At 34.4% G+C, this 22447-nt stretch overlaps 1 protein-coding gene across 8 annotated transcripts in view; it reads left to right on the forward strand.

Moving 5' to 3' along the window:
• nuf (rab11 family-interacting protein nuf) overlaps nt 1–22447 on the forward strand; it is a 119154-nt gene that overhangs the window by 4216 nt on the left and 92491 nt on the right. For all 8 annotated transcript variants that reach the window (XM_036358288.2, XM_036358285.2, XM_036358296.2 and 5 more), the window contains 3 exons: nt 21014–21259; nt 21323–21572; nt 21662–21736. In XM_036358288.2, the coding sequence (XP_036214181.1) occupies nt 21145–21259; nt 21323–21572; nt 21662–21736 (440 nt within the window). In that variant the 5' untranslated portion in view covers nt 21014–21144. The remainder of the gene's footprint in view (nt 1–21013; nt 21260–21322; nt 21573–21661; nt 21737–22447) is intronic.

Raw genomic sequence — 22447 nt, forward strand, 5'->3', positions numbered from 1 at the left:
GGTTGGCGGCAGTGGTGATAAGGCGTGGGTATTCGTACGTACCAATTGGCGATATCGCCGGCTCACAGCCATATTTGTGACCGGCAACACGCTCGAACATATAACAGTTGCAGAAGCAGCACCAGCAACAAAAATTTGAGCTGTGTTGGCAAGCCACTAAAATTGGTAAGAGCGCTTGGTGTTGCGGCTTGTCGACTTTACTGTTGGCAGTTGTGCGCCTCTAATGACTTTTCTTGTCGCTTTTGCTATTGTTATTGGTGTGTTTTTTTTCTTTCTTTTATGTTAATATGTTGGTATGTATGCATTATGTAGTGGTTAGTGCCGTCACACACCGGTGCACACTAACATACATACAAAAGATGGCCTGGTGGTTAGTAGTGATTTAGGGTTTGTGTTGCCCAAAAGCTGGTAGATAGCGGTTTTTTGCTGCTTATTGCTGCCGCTACTGTTCACTGTTTGCTTGTCTTTGCTGGTTTTATGTTTGTGGATCTTCGCTTTTGTCTACGTACTAGTCACCAGTGTTTTTTATATTTTTTTTTGTTAATTGCTTTGTGTTTTCTTTAGCTGTGTATATACATACATCCAGATATTAATTTTGTATATATTTTTTATTTTCCACGTGCATAATTTTCACACCCATTCCCCTGCGGTAAACATTTCTTGAACTATTTTTTTTTTATGATTTTTTGTTTTTTAAGTACGTACATCCTTTATTTTTTTCAAGAGAAATTGATTTTGATTAATGTTTTCTTTCTTTTCGATACAATTTTGGTAATACGCTAGGTTTTTTGCTACAATAAAATCCTCGACCTCAGTGATTACCTCTAAATCGTCGCTAAAGTTCGAGTGAGCATTTTCTTAAGTTCTGGAACACTGGGGCCTGATCTGTATAATACGCTAGATAAGTCAGCAATTCGAGTCAATTTTGCTCCACTTTTCATTTAAGGAAGAAAGGAGGAAGAATGAATTGGTCAGTTGGGAGATTACTCTTTCGCCTACCCAAATATTTATGAACGATGTCCAACATGTTCCTTTGATATTTTTGAGTGTTGCTCCTTCGCTCAAACTCATTTTACTACGGTCATAAAAATTCCTTTCGCTATTTTTTTATGTTTTGTCCGTAACAGCTTATTTTTAATATCCAGTAGGTTCATCGTCTTCGGTGGTCCAAGTTATAATATTATTGCTTGACGTTTGTGTATATAATGATTTATTTTCAAGATAGGTTATTGCCCAACTGAAGCTAAAACTTTTCTCATCTTTCTGCCTATTTGTGGCTGCCATGAATGAATCAAACTAGTTTTTTATACCCTGTTCTGATGTGAACCGTATTCCAGTGAGGATGTTTTGCAGCGATCGGAATAAATGGTAGTCAGAAAGGACATGGTCTGTGCTATAAGTCAGGTGAGGTAGCACTTCGAAGCCGCTGTTTTCTAAATACTTTTTAACCAGTCTTAAAGCATGAAGCCGAGCGTTGTTATGATGAAAAATTATTGCCTCTTGTCTAGTCACAAATTCCGGGCATTTTTCGGCAATCGCTCGCTTAAATTTGAATGGCTGTTTATGTAGTGATCCCCATTAATGTTTTGCGCGGTTTTAGAAGCTTATGATATTTTTTGATATTTGGCTTTGCTGTTGATTTAGCTGGTTGGCCGGGTTTTACGTATGACTTCTTGCATTTAGGGTTGTCGCAATGGATTCATTTTTCATCACCAGTCACCAACCGATGCAAAAACAACTTCGTTTTGTAATGGCTGCTTGAGCAACTCCCAAAGATTCTGCGAGCACTCCTTATATTTGGCAACAATCTTCATCGAGTAATGCTTCCAATTACTTATCTCTAAAAATTTTTGGTCGCCCAGGACGTTTTCCGTCTTCCAAGCCAAAATCGCACTTTAAATATTTTTGGAGGTCATGGTTTTATTTCTACAAATCTTAAGTCGTTAAACTTGCGACAAGTTTTTATTACAAGGGTAGACTTGTGTTTTCATTTTTTCAAAAGCATTACTTCACTTTCCTCAGAAACTACTCAAGTACTTGTAAAACTGCAGCATACTACAACTTCCTGCAGCTGCGTTGAAAACCAAGAACCACTTGTTATTCAATCGACGCTGCAGCTGAAAATTACATAATGACGACATACGAGAAGGGCAGACAGCTCAAGCATAAATGTCACAAAAGACATTATACGAAAACAAATCTACAGCACTAACAGAGTCATAACCATAAATTTTAGAATATATGCGGGATTTCGAAGCACAGAAGGCGAGTTGAGACTAAAAAAAGGTATGAGGAAGAATGCAGAGTAAGAAGGAATGTCAGCGCATAGAAACAGGAAGAATGAGAGACCACTGAATTTCGTTAAGCGTTTGGGGAAATGCACTTCAGCTGGTTGCCGTCTAAAAAAGTAGAAGGTACAAAGCAATGTGCGCAACAACAAATTACACAAGTGGGAGTGTACTAAATTGCATGAGTATGTACCGTAAATACTTTTGGGCAACTTAAATGGCGGTGGCAACATAGTCATTATGGAAATTTGATATTTTTGCTAAGTGCAAGCGGCTGCATATTTACACATATTTTATTTGCCGACAGTCAACGGCAAATGGCTGAAGAGATGCCAACTGGCGGACACTTGAAAACGGTACTTTTTGCATTTCTTTTTTTGTTGTTGTTTTTTTGAAAATCTACAACCAAGTGCGTTGTTCCTTAGCATGGATAGTGGCCAAAAAAAAAGGAAAAATTATAATTTTTGCCATTTCTTGGCAAAGCATACACGCATTGCCAAATTTGCTTTATTTTAATTTTTATACCCTGAACAGGGTATATAAGTTTGCCAAGAAGTTTGTAACACCCAGAAGAAAACGTTGGAGACTCTGTGAAGTATATATGATATATCGTACATACATAAATGACAAGCGTGACGAGCTGAGCCGATTTAGCCATTTCCTCTGTATATACGCGCGTCAGTCCCTCACTTTTTGAGATATCGATCTGAAATTTTGCACACATTCTTTTCTGCGCAACAAGCTGCTGCTTTTGTCGGAATGGTCAGTAACGGATCACTATAGCATATAGCTGCCATACAAACTGAAGGCTCGGAATTAAGTGCTTGTATGGAAAACTTTTTTATTTGAAGAGATATCTTCCCGAAATTTGGCATGTCTTATTGTCCAGGGCAACGCTTTAATCTCGCAACAAGATGTTTAGATCGTAGCTGTCATACAAATTGACCAACCATAATCAAAATTATATTGTCTTTATACCCTTTAAGCAATAACAAATGCAACTGTGAAGGGTATTATAGCTGCTGTACAGCTGAAGTTAACGTTTCTCTTGTTTTTTTTTTAATTTTTGTCATAACTTCAATTGCTATTTTGCTGACTTGATGTTGCCGCTGCTGCTATTTTTGTGTTGTTGTTGTTGTTATTTTGGTTCACGTCTACGTTTCCTTGGCACAGTTACAGAAAATATGCTTTTTGCCGCCCATGTACTTATTATTATTGTTGTTGTTATTGTAGTTTACAACACGCTATGCGACGACAAGCAGCCAAAAACCGACCGGCAATTGTGCAACAACAAAACGTAGCGTTTTGTATAAATGCTTACATGCCGCCGCTTGTTTCTTTATTTAAGTATATTTGATTTGCCTAAGAAAAGTACTAAAATACTGAAGTGCCTTAAACACACGGCCTTCCACCAAGAGGCTCTTTGTACATGCATTATTTGTATAATTTTCGGGCATGCGCAGCTAATGGCTCTCTTGCACTTGTCAGCGCGTTCATTCATAGTTTGCATGGCCCACGAGCATAAGTATATCCAACCATCCAACCATCTGTCCGTCCGTTTGTCTGTCTATGCGTTTCGCTTCGCTCGCTCACCGCTGGTAATTTACAAGTGTTTAGTGTTGCCATTGTCTTTGAAGACCGCCACCCGCTTCCGAATCGCTTTTGTTTAGCTGCCAACGCTGTCGTTTTGCTGCATACGAAATTCTAGGCGTTTTTTTAACTCTCATTTTCTTTTTTATGTCTGACTGCTTCTCCATAACCACAATGCGGAAGCGCACATTTTCATTGCAATGCAGAATTTCGCTTTGTCTTTTTGTATGTTTAGCCTTTTATTTGTTTTTATTGCCTCAGCACTTTTTATGGGCGCGTTTTTACTATCGAATTTCTTTCGGCCACCTTCAAGACAGGCAACGGGACGCTGACTATATATACACATATATGTATTAAAAATACCCACGCATTTCTTTGTAATTACTAACATGTGTGTTCAAAAAAATTCATTGCACTTGCCTTTTAATAAATACAGCGCCCAGCCGCACCTTCACGTGTTTATCTTTTCGCACGCTCAACTTCTTTTACCTGTCCCTTAAATTTTTGGTTACTTAAGAGAAACATACTAGTTTCCTCGCAAACTCTCTCTACTTCTCACTTTTTCTCGCTCACTCTCATACACTCTATTTTTCTTTCTTGCAAACTTTATCTCTCACACACACACTCTGCTCGTCCTCTTACTGCGTTTACATCCTAATCCAATATTTACCATTCAACAGTCATACAAGATTAAAAATGTCAGTGGATCCGTCTTGCGTGCTTTGCTAACCCCCTGTCTTACTACTATCTACAACTACTTTCTGATTTCAATTCTACTTTCATTGCACGTTTTCACTGCATTGCTTCATGTTTATTCCCGGTTCTTTGTTGCTGTTGCTTGGTGTCCTTTTTCGTTTCGATCTCGGTGTCTAATTCCTGTACGTGCATTTTATTGCTATTTGTGGCTTTAATTGCTTGCCTTGCATCTTGTTGCAATTGTCTGTCGCATCATCATCATTAGTTGTTGTCATTTTGGTTTAGGAATTCCGTTTGCCGTTTGTATTTTTGTTTTGGTATGTGAGTATTGTGGCATTATTGCTCCTCTCTAATTAATCTGCCAAACTGACTAATTGTGGTCGTGACAGTTGACATTTATTTGACAGCTTTTTTGACTTTTCTGCGACAAGAAAATGCAGTTCAGTGTGACATCTCTCCATAATGTTAGACTAGGTTATTTTAGGTTTGTGAAAATAAGGTCTAACAATACTTAGTAGTTAGAGTTTTTCGAATAAATGACAATGAGTTATCGTTAAATATCTTTCTCAAATACTTAATTATTTTCGTAATAATTTTGTTTTGAGGTATAATTCAGAGTTTGCCCGACCTTCCGTTCATGCTGCATGATTTTATTGCTCCAAATTATACATACTAAAACTAGTAGACTACTTCTGAAGATCACAAAATCTAGTATACGGAAAGTCGTTTAGGTCGTCGGGTTGAGCCTAATCGATGGCTCTCGATGGATGTCACTGGACAGCTGTGAACTTTGGTTCTTTGTGTTACCCATAAACTCCTCAAAATGTATCCTAAGATCCTCATAGACCGACGAAGCGTTTTTTGCTTACCACAGATAAAGGTGGGTAATATCAATCCCAGCCACTTCTCTAGCTTCGTCAAAGGTGTGTCTATCGAGATATTTCAATGTCGGTCTGCTAAAGCTGGACAGTAGAAGAGAAAGTGACAAGCTGATTTTACCGCGCCTTCATCTTTGACAGTGTCTAATCATAACAGCTACAATTGCGGCCGGATTGATTTTGCTAAGAGCAAGTAGCTCAGAGAAGCTCTTATGGTCTAAAAGAATCTCGCAGTTGCACAAGTTCTAGTTGTTGGGCAGCGCTTGCCGAGCTTACAGGAGGTCCCTAGGTGCAACGCTAGAACGCTAGAGAACAACGGAGTACCAACTCACTTTTAATCGGTTGAAATTGCCCACTCCAGCAAACTCATCGGCCTTGCAGTTTCTGGTAATTTCGCTGTCACAGCAAACAACGTAGAAAGTTTTGTTCGTCCTTGAGCTTAGGCGTTGTGAAACCGCTCTTACTCATTTTTTTTTGCAGTTTAAGCGATTTTTGCCCAAACCAATTCTGAGTTCGAGTTCTTCCATCAGGCTTTTACCATCAATCCAGCACTTACGTTGAAAAAAAACGTAAGGTTTAAAAACTTGTAAATATTTAGAGTTCATTAAAGTTCCTCCTTAAATTGTTTTGTGATATAAAAAAACTGTTTTGCCTAAAGACAACAATTCGAAGCCGACCTTCTACCTCGTATTTCCTTTCAATAAATTGTAACGTGTCTTTTCATAATATTTCCATCAATTTCTTATTTTATTACATAATACTTAACATCCTTTATCTCCACTTCCTGTCTGCGCGTGCTTAGCGGTGATTATAACACTCGTACATATTGTTAATTTTGCTCTTCAATACTACTTTTCCGATCAACCAATGAGCTGCTAATATTTGCCGCCGAAGAAAAGAGAAAAGCATCGACTAAAAAAATAAAGTGGTTTTGCGCTGCTGTGCTATACAAATATACCCGTGAGTTTGTAAGTGCAGGAAGTGGCAGCTGTGGTTTTAAGCTACTGTAGATGCTGCTACTTACATATCATAGAGTTGTTGGTATGGTTGTACTCGTACTTTAATTACAATTGGTACGTGCTCGGCTCAGAAACATAACTTTATTGTGTCTATATTAACGGAAGTGGCGTCTTCTGCGTTTAAGATTGTATTATCTTACACATTTGTTGTTGTTGTTGTCGTTGGTATTGTCTTACGGATATATGGGGTTTCGAATAGCATACAGAGTTTCACTTAATCAGATTTCCATTTACTTTGTGAAAGTATTACATAAAATATATTTTTGTTTAATTAAACTTCTAACTGAAGTATAAAACTCTAAAAATTTAATTTTATTAAAGGATTTTATGTAGTTATTACATTTCAAGCTTTTCTTGAAACTTCTTATTTTATATAATTTATAGGTTTTGAGCTTTTTAGTTCTATTTAATTGCAAATATAACTGAAGGTCTCAAGATTTTTTGTGTCGTATAGTTGTAGAAATGATTTAATAAACAAGTGAAAGCTCTTAATACTGAAATCACAATAAGAAAGTAAATCAATAAATTATATTCTCTAAAAAAAATAATCTCAAGGAAAAAATGAAAGCTCATACTAATGAGTGAAAGTTCATTCACTTAACAAGTGAAAGCTGTTAATATTAAAATCACAATAGGTAAGAAAATAAATATATTATAATCGCAGAAGAAAAAAACTATCACAAACAAAATATGACAGCTCGTAATAACACGTGAAAGCTTTTTATATTGAAAATCAAAATAATAAAAAAAAATGAATTTATATTCTTAGATAAAAAAATTGATCACAAAGAAAATATGAAAGCTCGCAATAATAAGTGAAAGCTTTGCATACTGAAATCACAATAACTGACAAAATAAATATGCTATATTCTTAAAAGAAAGAAATGTTCACAGCGAAAATATGAAAGCTCGCAATAACAAGTGAAAGCCCTGTATATTGAAATTACGAAAAGAAAATTAGCATATTACATTTTCAGTATAAAAAATAAAAATGAAAATATGAAAGCTTATATTAGTAAAGCTCAAAGAATTGAAAGTTTGCTTAAAACAATAAATAAATTACCATAATAATACATATTTTGATTATATCTATTGAAAAACGTCCATACTATGATTCTTCACTGAATTTCTCTTTCAGTTATTTCATTGATTATTTAATCAAATTTGTGTGGGTAGACTTCAATGCCAAACAGCTGTTGTTTACAGTTTTGCTTACGCCTTAGCTCACTTTGCTAATTTCCAGATGTTTATCTCAAGTTTTTTTCGCTGTTTTACTGTTTCTACTCATATGTCTGAGCACATATGTATGTATTTGGCTATAACGCCGCACTACTCACCACTTTTTATTTCGGCTTATTTAATGTCAATTTAACACAAAAAAAAATATCAACTGGTTTACCTTGTCGATTGTTCGAAAGCCGCAAAAGTGGTTTTGTTTTCTAGGTCTTAACGCGCACAACTAAAACAAAAGTGAGTGAAAAATTGAAATAATATTAATAAGCAAATTAGTTGAAATAAAAATTATAAGCAATTTTAATAAAATTTACTTTTACAAAAAAAGTAAACCCTTTCTAAAAACAATCCACATCCAAACCGTGCCTAAATACGTAAATAGCAGTACGGTTATTAACTTTTCGACGTCAAACAATTGTTTCTGCTGCTATTAAATATTTTTACGGTTATTGCCACCTTTTACACAACAAAATTTTTCAATACCCTGAAATTTTGGTATTTCATTAAACGAAAACAGCTGTGGCAACATTGCTTTTCCAAACAGCTTGCTTCGTCGTTGCAAAATTGGTTCGACGAAGAAAGCGAAGCTATAATAGGCTTCACAGGTGCATTTCTTATATCATTAAAGGGCATAACAAAATCTTAATCTTGATTTTGATTGGCAAGCTTGTATGGCAGCTATATGCTATAGTCGTCCAATCTGAAAAAAAATTAAGCTTTCTTGTCAAATAAAAAAGGTTTATATACAAGATTTTAATTTTGATGGATATCTCAAAAACTGTGAGACGAGTTCGTGTGTATATACTGATAGATATGCCTAAATCGACTCAGCTTATTCTGTTGATATTTTAACATATATATACACTTTGTAGGGTCGCCGACGTTTTATTGTTACAAACTTCGTGGCAAACTCCCCTGTTCAGGGTGTGAAAAGTACGTAAATCGCTTTCTAGTTGCAACGAATTAGTGGAACTCCACAATTTCATTGAGTCTGCTTGCTGTCAGTCTTTATGTTACAATTAGTAGGCCATAAATCTTTGTTTCCAATTTTCTGCTGACACTCACGGCTTTTTTATCCAAAGTAAATTCAAATTTTTTTATTCCCTTTTGCGCATACCTTACGCATTTATTTCCTTTTAATTGCTCTCGAATATATTCCGGTTCACCCGTGCTCTATATGCAACACCATTCCGCATGCCACAAGACATTCTTCCTGCCACTCATGAGTCGCTCCAATATGGTGCCGCCAAGACGCCCGCTCACTACAACTGTTTAAACGCCGCGAAAGCATAGTTTACCGAGAAAATTTTGCGCCTCTACATGTATTTTTATTTTCCAATTTTACGTGCTCCACAATTGCAGAATTTATGCTTTTTTGATGTCTTCAGTCGCTTCACCGTCGCTGCAATTCGCTGCCTAGTCATTAAGTATAGCTGGCAGCTTGCCAGCTTACCGCTCTTCCTTGTAGTCTGCCCATTTGTCTAGTGGCACAGCTGGTAGTATTGTTGTTTTTGCCTTGGAGCGCCATGTGCGCTTTCTTCCAAAAATAGCCACACTCATTCTCGTTTATTTGACGAATTCTTCAGTTGAAATATTTAATTTAAAAAGTGAAACTTTGTTGGTGCTCAAGTTGTTGTGGGAGGCGCGTAAGCTCTGGTGACGAAGCCAATTTGCAATTTCGGAAAAAGATTGTTTTAAAAAGCCTCTCTGCCATTTCAAATCGGTATTAAAAAGTTGTTTGTGAATTGCATACATTTCCTCTTTTAACTACAGTTAGAAGAAACAGCAGCTGTTTGCCCAAAGTTTCTTCTAAATATATCAATTTAGTGCGTTAGATAAATGGAGCATATAATTTTTTGCTTCTCTTTTGAAAATTTGATAAATCGTCTTTTAACTAGCTTTTGCTAGCTGAATTTCTTAAGCTTTCATACTGATGAAAGCTTCTCTTTACAAGCTTTTCAGAATATGTTTCTTCGGGAAAAAGTTTTCACTACATTTTTCCATGAATGTCGGGATTTCATTGAAATCTGCTGGATTGTTTTTCTAAATAATATGCCTAAGCTTTCATATTGTCGAAAGCTCTTTTCAGCTGACTTTAGAAGAATTGTTTCTTTCATATAACATTTTTGATTAAACTTTATAATGAATTTAAGAACTTTATGTACATATATTTTCAATCTTTTATTATGGCGAAAGCTTCTTTCAACTGTTTTTTGCCGATCTCTTTCTTGGAGACAATGTTAATCAGTTAAACTTCACTGCGAATGTGAATATTATATGTATATATTACTCTGATATCTTCTGACTAGATTTAGTTGAAGATGTGCTTTAGCTTTCATAGTGGTGAATGCTATCTTTAATTAGTTATTGATATTATGACGTAATTTCGATCTAAAATGAACTTTGTTCTATGCAAAAAAGCTCATCTTCAGTTATTTATCTTCGTAAAGAGAAGACAGACCACTTCCCGATCTGATGGCCGTAAATTAAATCTGCAAGGGGGGTGGAATTAATTTACTGTAACTCTCTGAGTTATGTTCTCACCAGTGTTCAATCAGCAAAAATTAAAGCTTTTTTTTAGTAATTTGAAAAATCTCTAAGATCCAACACTACAGCATGCGCCTATCGCCTACTTTTATGTAAGAACAGAAACTTAATATTTTTTACACATGAAATATTTAAACGCGCTAAAGTCTTTAGACACATTTCCTCATAACCCAATTCCCTTTATATTCAATATCGAAGCACCCCAGCGCTTCTGTTATTAAATTTCCTCAACTTATGTGCGTTTAAAAGCTTCGTAGCTTGTCTTTCTTAATATGTCTCAAATTTTTCTCTTTTTTTATTCTCGTTAGACTAAAATTTTGTGTATGTCGGTATGCCGGCTCATTTTGTTTTCTTATTGCACCATATTCCCTTTGATTGCAGCCATTAATTTTGATTAAATTATATATTTGGTTGGGTTGTTATCGAAAATTTTCGGGGAGATTGGTTAGTATGTTGACAGTTGTATGTGCGCTTGTAATTTCACAGCATTTTTGTATTTACATTAATGATTCTAGAATCTGGATACATATGTGGTATACAATAGTATGCTTTCACTTACAGATGTGACGCTGAAAGTGGTGGGGGCTTGATTGCTTTTGGTTTTGTTCTTAATACTAAATTATTTGTTTATGTGTTTCTTGTCAGTGAATTACTTTATATGTTTCTTTATATTAGTACATAATTTACTTACATATTTATGTAATTTAGATATCAAAATGTATGCTTTCAGTCTTACTTCTATGGCTTGATTTAGTTGAGGGTCTCTCAGCCTGAGAGTTTGTAAATTTTTGGTAATTCTCTTCTATATGTAGATCTATTTCCAAACTTTGTAATTTGCCAATTTTCACTCCACCTTGCTATGAAGGAATTTTAGGTGTTTGGGTTTTTTTTTTTTAAGTTTATGATTGGCGAATCGATCAAACAACTGGCATAAGCCAAATAGTTGTAAAAAAGAAAGATAATTATACCAAATCAATAATCGCAGTACTCTTTGGTGCTGAAACCAATTGAAAAGACAAGAAAACAAAGAGCAAATGTAACAAGCCGATCAGTGACGAATCGCAGACGACTAAGAAACCATATGCCGAAGTAAACTAACATTTGTACTTGCATAACACTCCAGAAAAATTATTTTGTACAAACTAAATGCACCTAAATTACAAAAACTCAAGTGATCGCATTAAAAATCACATAACAATTATTAAATTAGTTGTCGTACACATCGTAGAAACATATGTTTGAAATGCCATACAATAAAAAAAGCAATAATATTGCTCAATAGCAAATAGTTATAAATCTTCATCGATTCTTAAGAAAAATCAAACGAACGTAAAACAGCTGCGTTACCATATTTTTACACGTCGCACATATAATCCTAAGACGAGGGTCTGCACCGCAGGTAGCGCATTCTTATCAAATTGCACTTGAAAATTCAGACAACGCTCACTCAATACTTATTAGATATCGATAGAGGGCATATTGAAAGATCCCACTCGCTCATGTCACTAGCAGGTAGTTATTGGAAATTTGATCTGCACTTTTGAGCAGCGCTTACATAACCGACATGTGTTTACAAGCTGCGAAGAGATGTCTCAAGTGCTGCGCAACAATCGCCGGAAACAGCTGGATGTTGTAATTATTTTTGTAATTTACAAGTGGTTTGTAAAGGTCTTGATTTATAGATAATCTAAATGTCAGAGTGAAAGATTTTTCAGTTTGTGCGCACTGAAGATCTAATTTCATATATTATGAGCTGAGCCACGCGAATATTTGAACTTCAGATTGTTTACACTGTAGGCTTTAAGGAATCTTAATTCTCGTTTTTTGGTTCAACTTCTTGTTAGACAAGCTTAATAATGCTCTCTTTTACTTTTAGCCTGCCGCAAATACTTATAAACTACCGTTAGAATTTCGATACCATTCATTCACCATGTATTTTGTTAAGATTGCATATCTCCATTTTATGGCTCATATAATACATAATCGAATAGCCATAATTTCTCCATTTTCATAATTCTCAATTGGCATGCATTATCCGTTGCATAATTATAAATCAAGAAATTTTCGATATTGCTTATGTTTACCTCTACTCTGCGTTGTCTTCCAAGCTATCATAAATAATACTTATAGCGGATATGCATAATGGAAAAATTGCATAATTAATAATCGAAGAGGTAAGCACTAGAGAGTAAATAAGACTCGCTGGCGGTTGTCTGTCCAAAGTGAGGAAATTTATGTCAGACATGTTCGTTTGTAAGCGGTGTGAAGTAAGGCATACTCATGAATACGGAGTTTATGCAATCACGTATTAAATGTAGAAGAAATGAAAAATAATATGTGGAAGAAAATAATTATGGTTTTCTAGTACATAATTATGTACTAGTGGCTAAGTTCATAGACAAATTGCGAAATGAAGAAGAAACGTATTGGTGAAACCTATCAAATATAGTAATTACATAATATGTACAAGTATATTCTTTCAAGTTTAAAAAATGATTGAAGAGGATACTAAAATAAGGCAAATTAGAGAAAAATGTATATTAGTGTTGGCAATGCATGAGTGGAGAAATCATAAGTAACACACAAATTTTTCACTGTCAAACCAATTTAGATTTTAATCAAAATTTACGGTTAATCTAAGAGATATATTGCTCTGAGCGAGGTTAAAGTGCCGCTCTAACAGTGTGTGAAAATTATAAATCAATTTGCTTATACGATCAGACGAGCTGTTAATGGCTAGTCGAACTCTCAACGCCTTCAGTTCTTGTGGAGAGTATATTACTATTATTGTAGTAATTATATAATGACTTAGAGAGTTCATGCATCCTTAAGATCTTCGAAGAAGTTTACGGTAGTCTTCATCTTGATAGCGAAAAAAACATTTATTATTATATGATTTCCATATATGTATATAAATTACAACAAATACAATAATAATATACGCCCTTAACATCACTAAGCAGCCACATTCTTTCAAATACACCCACTAAATGCTACGCTTATCAGCGACAGCTGTCAAACAAAACATATGTATGTCAATACATAAAACCGAAAGATCCACCCACCAAGGATGTCGGACAGCTGTTGCGCTAAATACTACAACAAATAGCTCTCAAAAGCACAGTTTTTGTTTTTTTAAATATCAACAAGTTTATAATCCTCCAGAGGCCTATACAATAACAACAATAAATGAAGCACAAAGCGAATCCTAAACAGATGGCAGTTGGCAACATGAAAAACGAAATTCAAATCTAGCGCTATAGCTAGAAGTGCACCAACAACAAGTGATGCGCTAATGCAATTAGGATTTGTAATGTACGCTGAGCGATAAATTATGGCATAGATCAAGATAATCAAGAGAGAATGTCGAGAAGATGCGCTGATGGATAGCGCACATAGCTCATGGCAAAGAGGCCACAAGTTCAAGTTTGCCAACGTCATTGCCGCTCTCCACACCACGCTCGATTTATATGCTCAAGTGTAGTTGCCCGGGCATAAATCAGAAACATATTGAAATTGTTTAGAATTTGTGCGCATTAAAGACCGATCTTTTTATGACTTGCCGCCTCAGTTAATGATCGAAGGCTGCGGCAAGAAGTTTTTCTTTTATTTTCTTGTTTTTTGTTTAATTTTCTGGTGTTTTTCTGTTGTTATGCTTTGAGTTGTATCTCATTTGCGCCAACTGTTGCATTACCTTCTTTGCTACAACAGCCATTAAGCAATTTGTAATTTTTCGACCATTAAATCGCTTTTTGCTTTTGTTTTTGTTTTTCATCTGCCACTTTTTTGTATGCATCTGCGTGTGTTTGTTGGTTTTATTAGTGAAAGGAAAATCATTTTGATTACAACGAAACACCACTCAGCCGGTTGTGGCATGCAACCGCAAATTAGAAATTTAATCTCCAAGAAAGTGGAAGCACGAAGTCTTCGTTTATGGATAATAAAATAATATGTTGCAGTTAGTTTTGGCAAAAAACAGTAGTTAGATGTTGGTTTGAAAGAAGGTAAATTTTCAAATTTCTAATTTAAATGATTTCGCTAAATTGAATGAAAAGAAAAGCAAGAAAACACGTCAACTTTGGCACATCGAAACTATTATATCCTTCACAGTTGCATTTCTCAGCGCATCAAAAGGTATTAAAAGATCTTTATCTTAATTTTGATATATATGCTTTATAGCTTCTCCGATGTTTTCTTTTGGGTGTTACAAACTACGTGGCAAACTGTATATACACTGTTCGAAAAATATCAAAGAAGCCTAGTTTCGGTGATTTTTTCCTAATTGAACAATAACTTCACCTGCTACTTTATTAGCTGGAAACTAGAACAATTCAAAAGAAATGGTAATATCATATAGCTACTCTTACAAATATTTCATACTAATTAAGTGCTAATTAGAAATAATGACGAAAGCATTAATTATCAAATATAAGAACTGAAATTGTAGAGCTCTACAAAGCTTTATATTTTGAGCAGTTCATTGACTTCAGCCGCAACTAACTTTTTCCACGTTATTTCAGGTTGACTGCAATCCAATTTGTATGACATTTGTCAGCTTATTTACATTGGTGTGACACTCTTTTCTATGGCCGCATTACTTCACACTATTCTATTCATTATTACTTGTTCTTTAGTATTTTAGACACTTGTGCATTCTAACACATGCAGTGTCGAGTAATTGTGTGTCACCATACGAGTAAATTTGTTCCAGTTTTCTTCACCCATTTACTTGTATATATATTTACTTTATTGCCTTTGTGTTCGATGCTTTTCTTGTCAACTTTGTGCTATAAATATTAAATGAATGAGCCGAAGTTGTGCTCTAAGTTGACACAAAACCATCCATCAACTTCTTGCACTACTCTGCTACTGCCTGCTTTCTTATGTGCCATTGGTACTAAGGTGCTCAGTACAGCAACAAATTTAATGATTACCAATTACATTAAGAAGATAATGTAGATTTTATCAGCTTTTGTGTATGTCGTACTATTTCATCGATTTTCTTGAGGTTAATATTAACGAGACTTTCTAACATATAATTCACAATAAAATTGTCGTTTGATATTGTATAAAGATATATACAAATATAAAATAATGTTAAAATAGAAATCAATTAAGGTCATATTTTTATACCCTGAACAGCGTATATTAAGTTTACAAAGTACTGAGTTTTTTTCACTTCCAATTGAAAAATATACAAAATTTTATATGCGTATAACTGTAACACGTATATATTGAATATATCATAAACCACTTATAGGTTGACAAATATATCAAAATTATATACAAATTTCTTAATTTTGGTATAAAAATGAAGAAGCATGAACAAAAATAACAAAGCTTTGTTACCTCACAGCCTTTGGTCTCATCTTCTTTGTTACATGAGAAGCTGCCGCCGGCGAATTTCCCAGCCTTCAATAATATGGAAGAAGGCTTATAAGGCACATAGCTAAGTGCCTAGATATTGCACTACTGAATAAACATATGAATTTGAAGTAGTGGATTAGGTGCAAGTACATACGTTTTTTTTTTAATTTATAATAATATTATTATAATTCATAAACCTAACTACAAAATGGAACAATCAAAATTATCGAAATAGTAAATCTAATAGAAATTTGATTCACAATGTGTTAGAATGAATACGACTGGAAAACTCTTGCAGCAACAACGCAAAACTCTCTTCGTAATATTATAGCTATATCGTGTATTGCCCCAGCTAATTTGGATAATTACTCATCAAATGGATTTGTTACTAAGTAAACGGGAGCATACACCTCCTGCAATACCTTAGGAACTATTACAATTACTCATCCTATGCTTAGAAATGGTATACTTTTCTCTTTAGAGTTAGCACGGCTGTATATAAATCTAATGGAGCTCGTTCTCTACAAACCAGAATGTGATCCAGTGTTGGATATATAACCCTTCTTAGATTTAGAGTACTGAGATTTAGACTTGAAAAAAAAATAGTACTGAGAGAACTAAACACACGCTTTCTTAGCCTTTGAATGTGTCGAAGGGAGACTCATATTATTAATGTAGTCGATTTCTAAGAATAAGAATGCTCTGACATCGTCAATCTTCACAGCTACGCTGCAACGCACTTTATTTTGAAGAAATCGGTATCTAAGCAACCTGACGAGGTGTCTACATAGACACACATTATTTTTTTTCTTACTATGTGCTCGTATAATCAATGTAGCAAGTATCATGATGCTGCAGTTTTTGTCTTCATTGCATTTTATATTGTATTTTTTATTACTGTTTAATTTGGCTGTTAATATTTGTTGCTTATTTATCTACAAATAGTTGCAAGTATATTGCATGCCGCATGCAATGGCACAACAAACTCATTAAATTATTATATACAGATATACGAGTATTTGAGTTTAGAACACCTATAGTGCTGCAGAGGTACCCGCTTAAAAATTTTACTTTGCTTTGTTATCCCTCCTCGTTCCTTCCAGTTTTTTTTCGTTACAATTTTTTAATTTTTTTATGCTTTTCAATTATATTTTCCAACTTGGTATGTATTATTTTTCAACTTTTTTTACTTTTATCACTTATTTGCTATATCAGCATCGCTCTGGCAACTTCTACTCCACTGCACAATTCATCTTCGTTAGCTCTTTTCCGAGTGTCTTCTATTACCGCACGACTATGGCTTCTGCAGTTGGCATTTTCTCATAATTACAATAATTTCATTTATTGCACACATAACGCCATCACCGCTATTGCAATTAAGCTACTTTTTATTATGCGCAAATTTCAAACAGTCTCACTAATTGCCTTCAACGAGCGACCGCAATCACAGCGCCGTCGGTTTTTGCGGCTCCACACTTCAGATTGCATTAGAAAAGATTTTGTGTTGCGGTTTCATAGAGAATGACGGCTCAAGAGATTTAATGCTATGTATTCGTAGGCCAGACGTTTGAAATTATTTGACGGTCAGCCGCTGTGAGCTTGGAAGTTTCATGGTGCAGAAACAAATTTATGATATTCGTGGCGATAAGATTAAAAGCTTACATATGGAATTGATTTCACAAATTGGCATTTTTTTAAATTTCTTTACAGAGCATCTGTATATAAAAAATTGGGGCGCTTGTGTTGACCCAAGGGAGGAGATCTTTATGGTAGGCTCTTTGAATGGGTAAAGAGTAGAGTATAAAGGACTTTAGCCCATAACTAACGATTAATGATCTATATAAAAATAATTTGTATCTTACGAATATAGTCGGAGATCTATCATTACCTGCCGTGGAGGTTCCTATAAAAAAATAAATTAGATATTGGTGGTAACTGGTATAGAAACAATATTTGTTGTAGTGTTCATTTAAAATATGAAAGTTTTTTGGAGAGATATTTCGCCGAACTTTTTCTTTTATTGAAGGCTCCTCTTATGTTTCTATATATAAAGTTGTACCGGAAGCGAAATAACTGCAGACTCAAACAACTCCACTAATTTTAATTTCAATAATTTTAATAAAATAACTCCACTAATTTAAATTATCGGTATCGGTATGTCGGAGATATGCATAGATTTTGCTGGGAGGAGGTTGAAAATCCTTAAACCGTTTGCCGTGATTCAGTTTCTTGTTTTATAAAACCGCTAGTCTCTTTTGCCTCGGGATTGCGAGACAATAGCGTAAAATGATATTGTACAGCTGCTTACCACTCTCATCTCATTTGCTTCCATGATATTACCTATATATATGAAGTGATTGTTCAGCTCAGACAGACAAATGCTAGATTCTATTACTGTTTTTCATATTTTCATTTAGACAGCTATCTGATGATCTCATCTCAATTGCTTCTATGGAATATATATATCGGTATCTAGAACTAAGCGGTCCAGATGAGAACCATTATATTCTATCATTGCTTTTTTCATATTTGACTAAAATCTCTCCTTTAGTGCAGTGAGGTGGTTTCTTGTTGATTCAGGAAGAAAGCCTCAGCATGGAGGGTATATAATATGAAGACTAGTTGTCACCTTTGTCTATTAAACGTACGCTTATATAAAAAAAATTTAGTAGGAGACTATTTAATATAACCTAATATTCATATCATTGTAAAACAAGTAATGATACTAAAACGTTAGCAAGAAATTTCCACTACTAAGTAAATATACATATTAACTACACAAGTTGCTACTTTTGTATTTAGTGAAAAGCAAAAAAGAAATTTTCGGAAAAACGGTTAAAGCAAAAACTTGCTTTTCACTAATTGCAGGGCACCTGCGACATATCAGCGCATTTTTCAACTGCTAAACACGATTTCCCACCAACAAAAATTCCCCAAAAAATATTAAAGTCACCAAAAATAAATTGCTTCAGTTGAAAGTGGTCTTGGGCACTTTCACTTGCACGCTGACAGTAAATGAACGGCACAGTTATTGAGCTGTACTTAGTAGACTATTTTGGTAATTTCATTGTTTACGGTCTTATCTTATAATTGCTATTGATCTTCTCATTGCACCGAAATTAAACTTTTTGGAGTAAAAGTAGTCAATAAAAGTGCCAATATTGTGAAAGAAAGTTTGTCGTTTCGTGCTTGATTTGTTTGCACTGGTAGGTGTGGCACCAACTCTTCATAGCTTGAAGTACTCGTTAAAAATGCAAATAATGATAGTTGTTGGTGTATTAGTTTATTTGCAAAAGAAGCCTTTATTTTCGTAGTAGCCGTGATTTATTCGTATTATATATTATCTGCATAAAAATATTACATGTACTCTACAATACACCTAAGAAATTTTTCTTAATAAAACTTGTGCTTGTGGAAAGCTCAATGTCGTCATTAGTTAGAGTTCTTACACTAAGTGCTACTCATAGTATCTTTATTCTATAAAAGAGATACTCAGAATTGTTTTTATGATCGTTTTTTTTAACGTTTCCAAGAATCGAGTTCAGTATTTCTAAGAATTTTCTGTGAAAATATGTGCTTCGGAAACCTTCTTGAAATCAATTATATTTGAAAGAAAATGTACTGAATTAAGGAGTTTAGATATGCGATCTTTGGTATTGAGAAACCATTGATACTCGTGGACCAATAATATCCATCATTTATTTACTTCATTCTTTAGTGTCTAATCTCTAGTGTTAAGTTCAGTAATTCCTACAGATTTAATTATAATTTGATTACTTATAGTTTTTCCAAAAATTACAACCTCAACTAACTTACTTCCAAATTATAATCAATTATCTTGCTTGTTCAATGAAAAGTAAGTCACAAAAGCACAATAAACAACAAAAAAGAATCAATAAGCGATTAAGTTCAATATGCCCCTTCTCTCATTCAAAAAAACTGGCACAAAAAATATCTGCAATATATGGTATAGTTTTTATCGTTTTTTTATTAACGCTCTAGACACTTTAGACTTCAATGAATTCAGGGCAGCTGAAAAATGAGCGCAGATATATATATATACATATATATATACAGTATACACAATATTTATATGTGAGTGTTTGGAGGCATACTTTCAGAAATACTTAAGTAACATAGCATAATAAACAATACATAAGTTTAGCCATTGCACTGTGGTTACCATAAAAGATCGGACTATTAAAAAAAAAAATTAAATTTAAATTTTATTTTTGTTGGTTCTAAGAATAATTCTTAATAATTTTTACTATCAATATTTTATTTGGTACTTTAAAATAACATATTAAACTTATACTTGCGAATTTCTGCACGAAAAAATTTTAAAAATAAAATAAAAATTAATATTTTATTTGTTTATAATTTATAAAAAAAAAAATTAATTTTAATATTTTTAACTCAGATATTACACCTACATTATCACACGCGCATACTATTATTAAAAATTTTAGCTAAGCTTGTTGTTATAACAATTTTTCAAATGTCTGCTTACTTTTATACACTACTGTATAAACTACCAATACGCTAGATAATCCACACGTGACAAATTACATTTTTTTCTTGTGTCTAATGTGCACAATGCGCATTCGAAACGTGCTTTAATGCTCCAAAAGCTCACAAAGGCATATCAACATATTAAAGAAATATCTTTAGACCGGGCATGCCAAGCATAATTCCCATATACACATTTGACCGTCCAGTTGACTGCATTCAAGTGTCCCATTTCCAATAATTTTTTTTCACCAAAGACTCACGTGACAGTGGCCACTCCAATTTAAAGCCATTTGAGTCAAACATGGTACTTTGCTTACTAGTACGAGTACATATGTATGAGCTTGTGTGCATAGATATCCCCATAATCTATTTAAATATAGATATATGTATATAAGTACCCACCTACATTCAAACTTACGTATTTTGTATTATGTAGGTATATTTGTGTTCAAGTTACGTACTCCACTTCGTGTGCGCTTTTCTTTATCTGCCACACATTTTGAACATTCCAAACCTTGACATTATTAAACTTGATTAGCCTTTGAAAAAGTCTGTTGTCTGAGTTAAGTTGTTCGAAATTTGAAGATATGTATGTACAGTTAAATGTATGTAACATACGTAAGTATGGATTAGTTACTTGAAGAGATTGTGGTAATAAAAAAGATATAACAATTTTAGAAGAGACAATCATTTTGTCTGAAATGCGTTGATTAATACCGATAATGCTAATTTTAACCAAATTGAAAAAATACACCCTGTTCTTTTTTACCAAAATACTACTCTTTACAACATTATTACTTGCCAGAGAAATCATATTATATTAACTTTTGACATTTATAAACAAAGCAAAATTTCTGATATATATTTTTTTTTTTATTAACAGCTGAAATACGCCGCCAGACTGGACACATAGAAAGGAAACAAAAATTAACAAAATTAAATCAACACAAAGTATTTTAAGTAAAAAAGAAATATTCAAAACACACAGTAAAATATAAACAATAAAATAGCGAAATGGCTCCAATGCCCAGCATGAAGGGCACCAAGCCCAACGGAGATTTCCTCTACGTCGAGGCCGAATCGCCGGGTGACTCAAGTCCAACGCCCTCAACGCCGCCCTCCAGCACAGGTGAGCTAAACGAAGTGTGAATTTTCGCATGCCATATTTCATTTCGTCTGTTTCCATTTATAGACGCCGCTAAATCGCAATGCTCCTCACTCTCGGACGGCGAATCATATGAGGGTTATGGCGAAAATGCAGTGCGTGGCCTACATCAGCGCCATCATCATCATCAACGTACTGCATCTAGCGTTTCGGCCGGTTTATTGGGCACCGATGTTGTCAATAATAATAATAGCAATACTGCCGCTGGTGGCAGTAGTGTTGGCGGTGTTGAATTGGAGCTGGCGCCACACGACAACGCTGTAACGGCATCGAACAAGTGAGTGTGCCGAAATTTCGTGCAAGCAAAAATAGTTGATATTTATTAATTTGTGTTTTATTGCTGTCATTCTATTATGCCATTTTTAGCGATGACGAGCTAAGCATCATTCCGCGTGACAATTGGGCGCGCATGAGCCTACGTCGCACCACCACATCGTCCAGGTAAATATTGTAAATAAGTACATGATTAGCTAGTTAGTCGGAGTATTATTTAAAGCAATTTTTATACCCTGAAGAGTGGTAACACTCAAAAGAAAACGTCTGACACTGTTTAGTGTGACGAATTGAGTCGCTTTAGCCATATCCGCCGGTCCGTCTGTCCTTTAGCTTTTGAGATGTTGATCTGAAATTTTGCACACGTCCTTTTTTTCTTTTTTTTCAAAAAGCTGCTTATTTTTTTGAACCGCTTATATCAGACAACTTTAGCATATAGCTGCCATACAAACTGAATCGAGTTCTTGAAAGAAAACTTTTGTATTTAACAAAATATCGTCACGTAATTTGGCATGGTTTATAACCTAAGTCAATAATGTAATCTCCGAAGAAATTGTTCAGATCAGATCACTATAGCATATAGCTGCCATACAAACTGACCGGTCAAACTCAAGATAAATATCTTTTTATACCCTCTTATGGAATAAGAAATACACCTGTGAAGGGTATTATCGCTTGAGTGCAGCCGAAGTTAACGATTTTCTGTTTTACTACCCACCAACGATTTATGTATTGTACATTTGTTTGTCAAGTGTCACCAGCGTAGTCATAAATTACTCTCCGAGTGTATTGTTTGTCGATAATTAGTTGTCTTTAAATGGAAATATCTATGCATAAGTATTTAAGCACTTCACAGAAATTCACTAACTCGCTCGCTAA

This window comes from Bactrocera oleae, chromosome 6 (assembly GCF_042242935.1).
Source record: "Bactrocera oleae isolate idBacOlea1 chromosome 6, idBacOlea1, whole genome shotgun sequence".
Classification (NCBI taxonomy): Eukaryota; Metazoa; Arthropoda; class Insecta; order Diptera; family Tephritidae; genus Bactrocera; species Bactrocera oleae.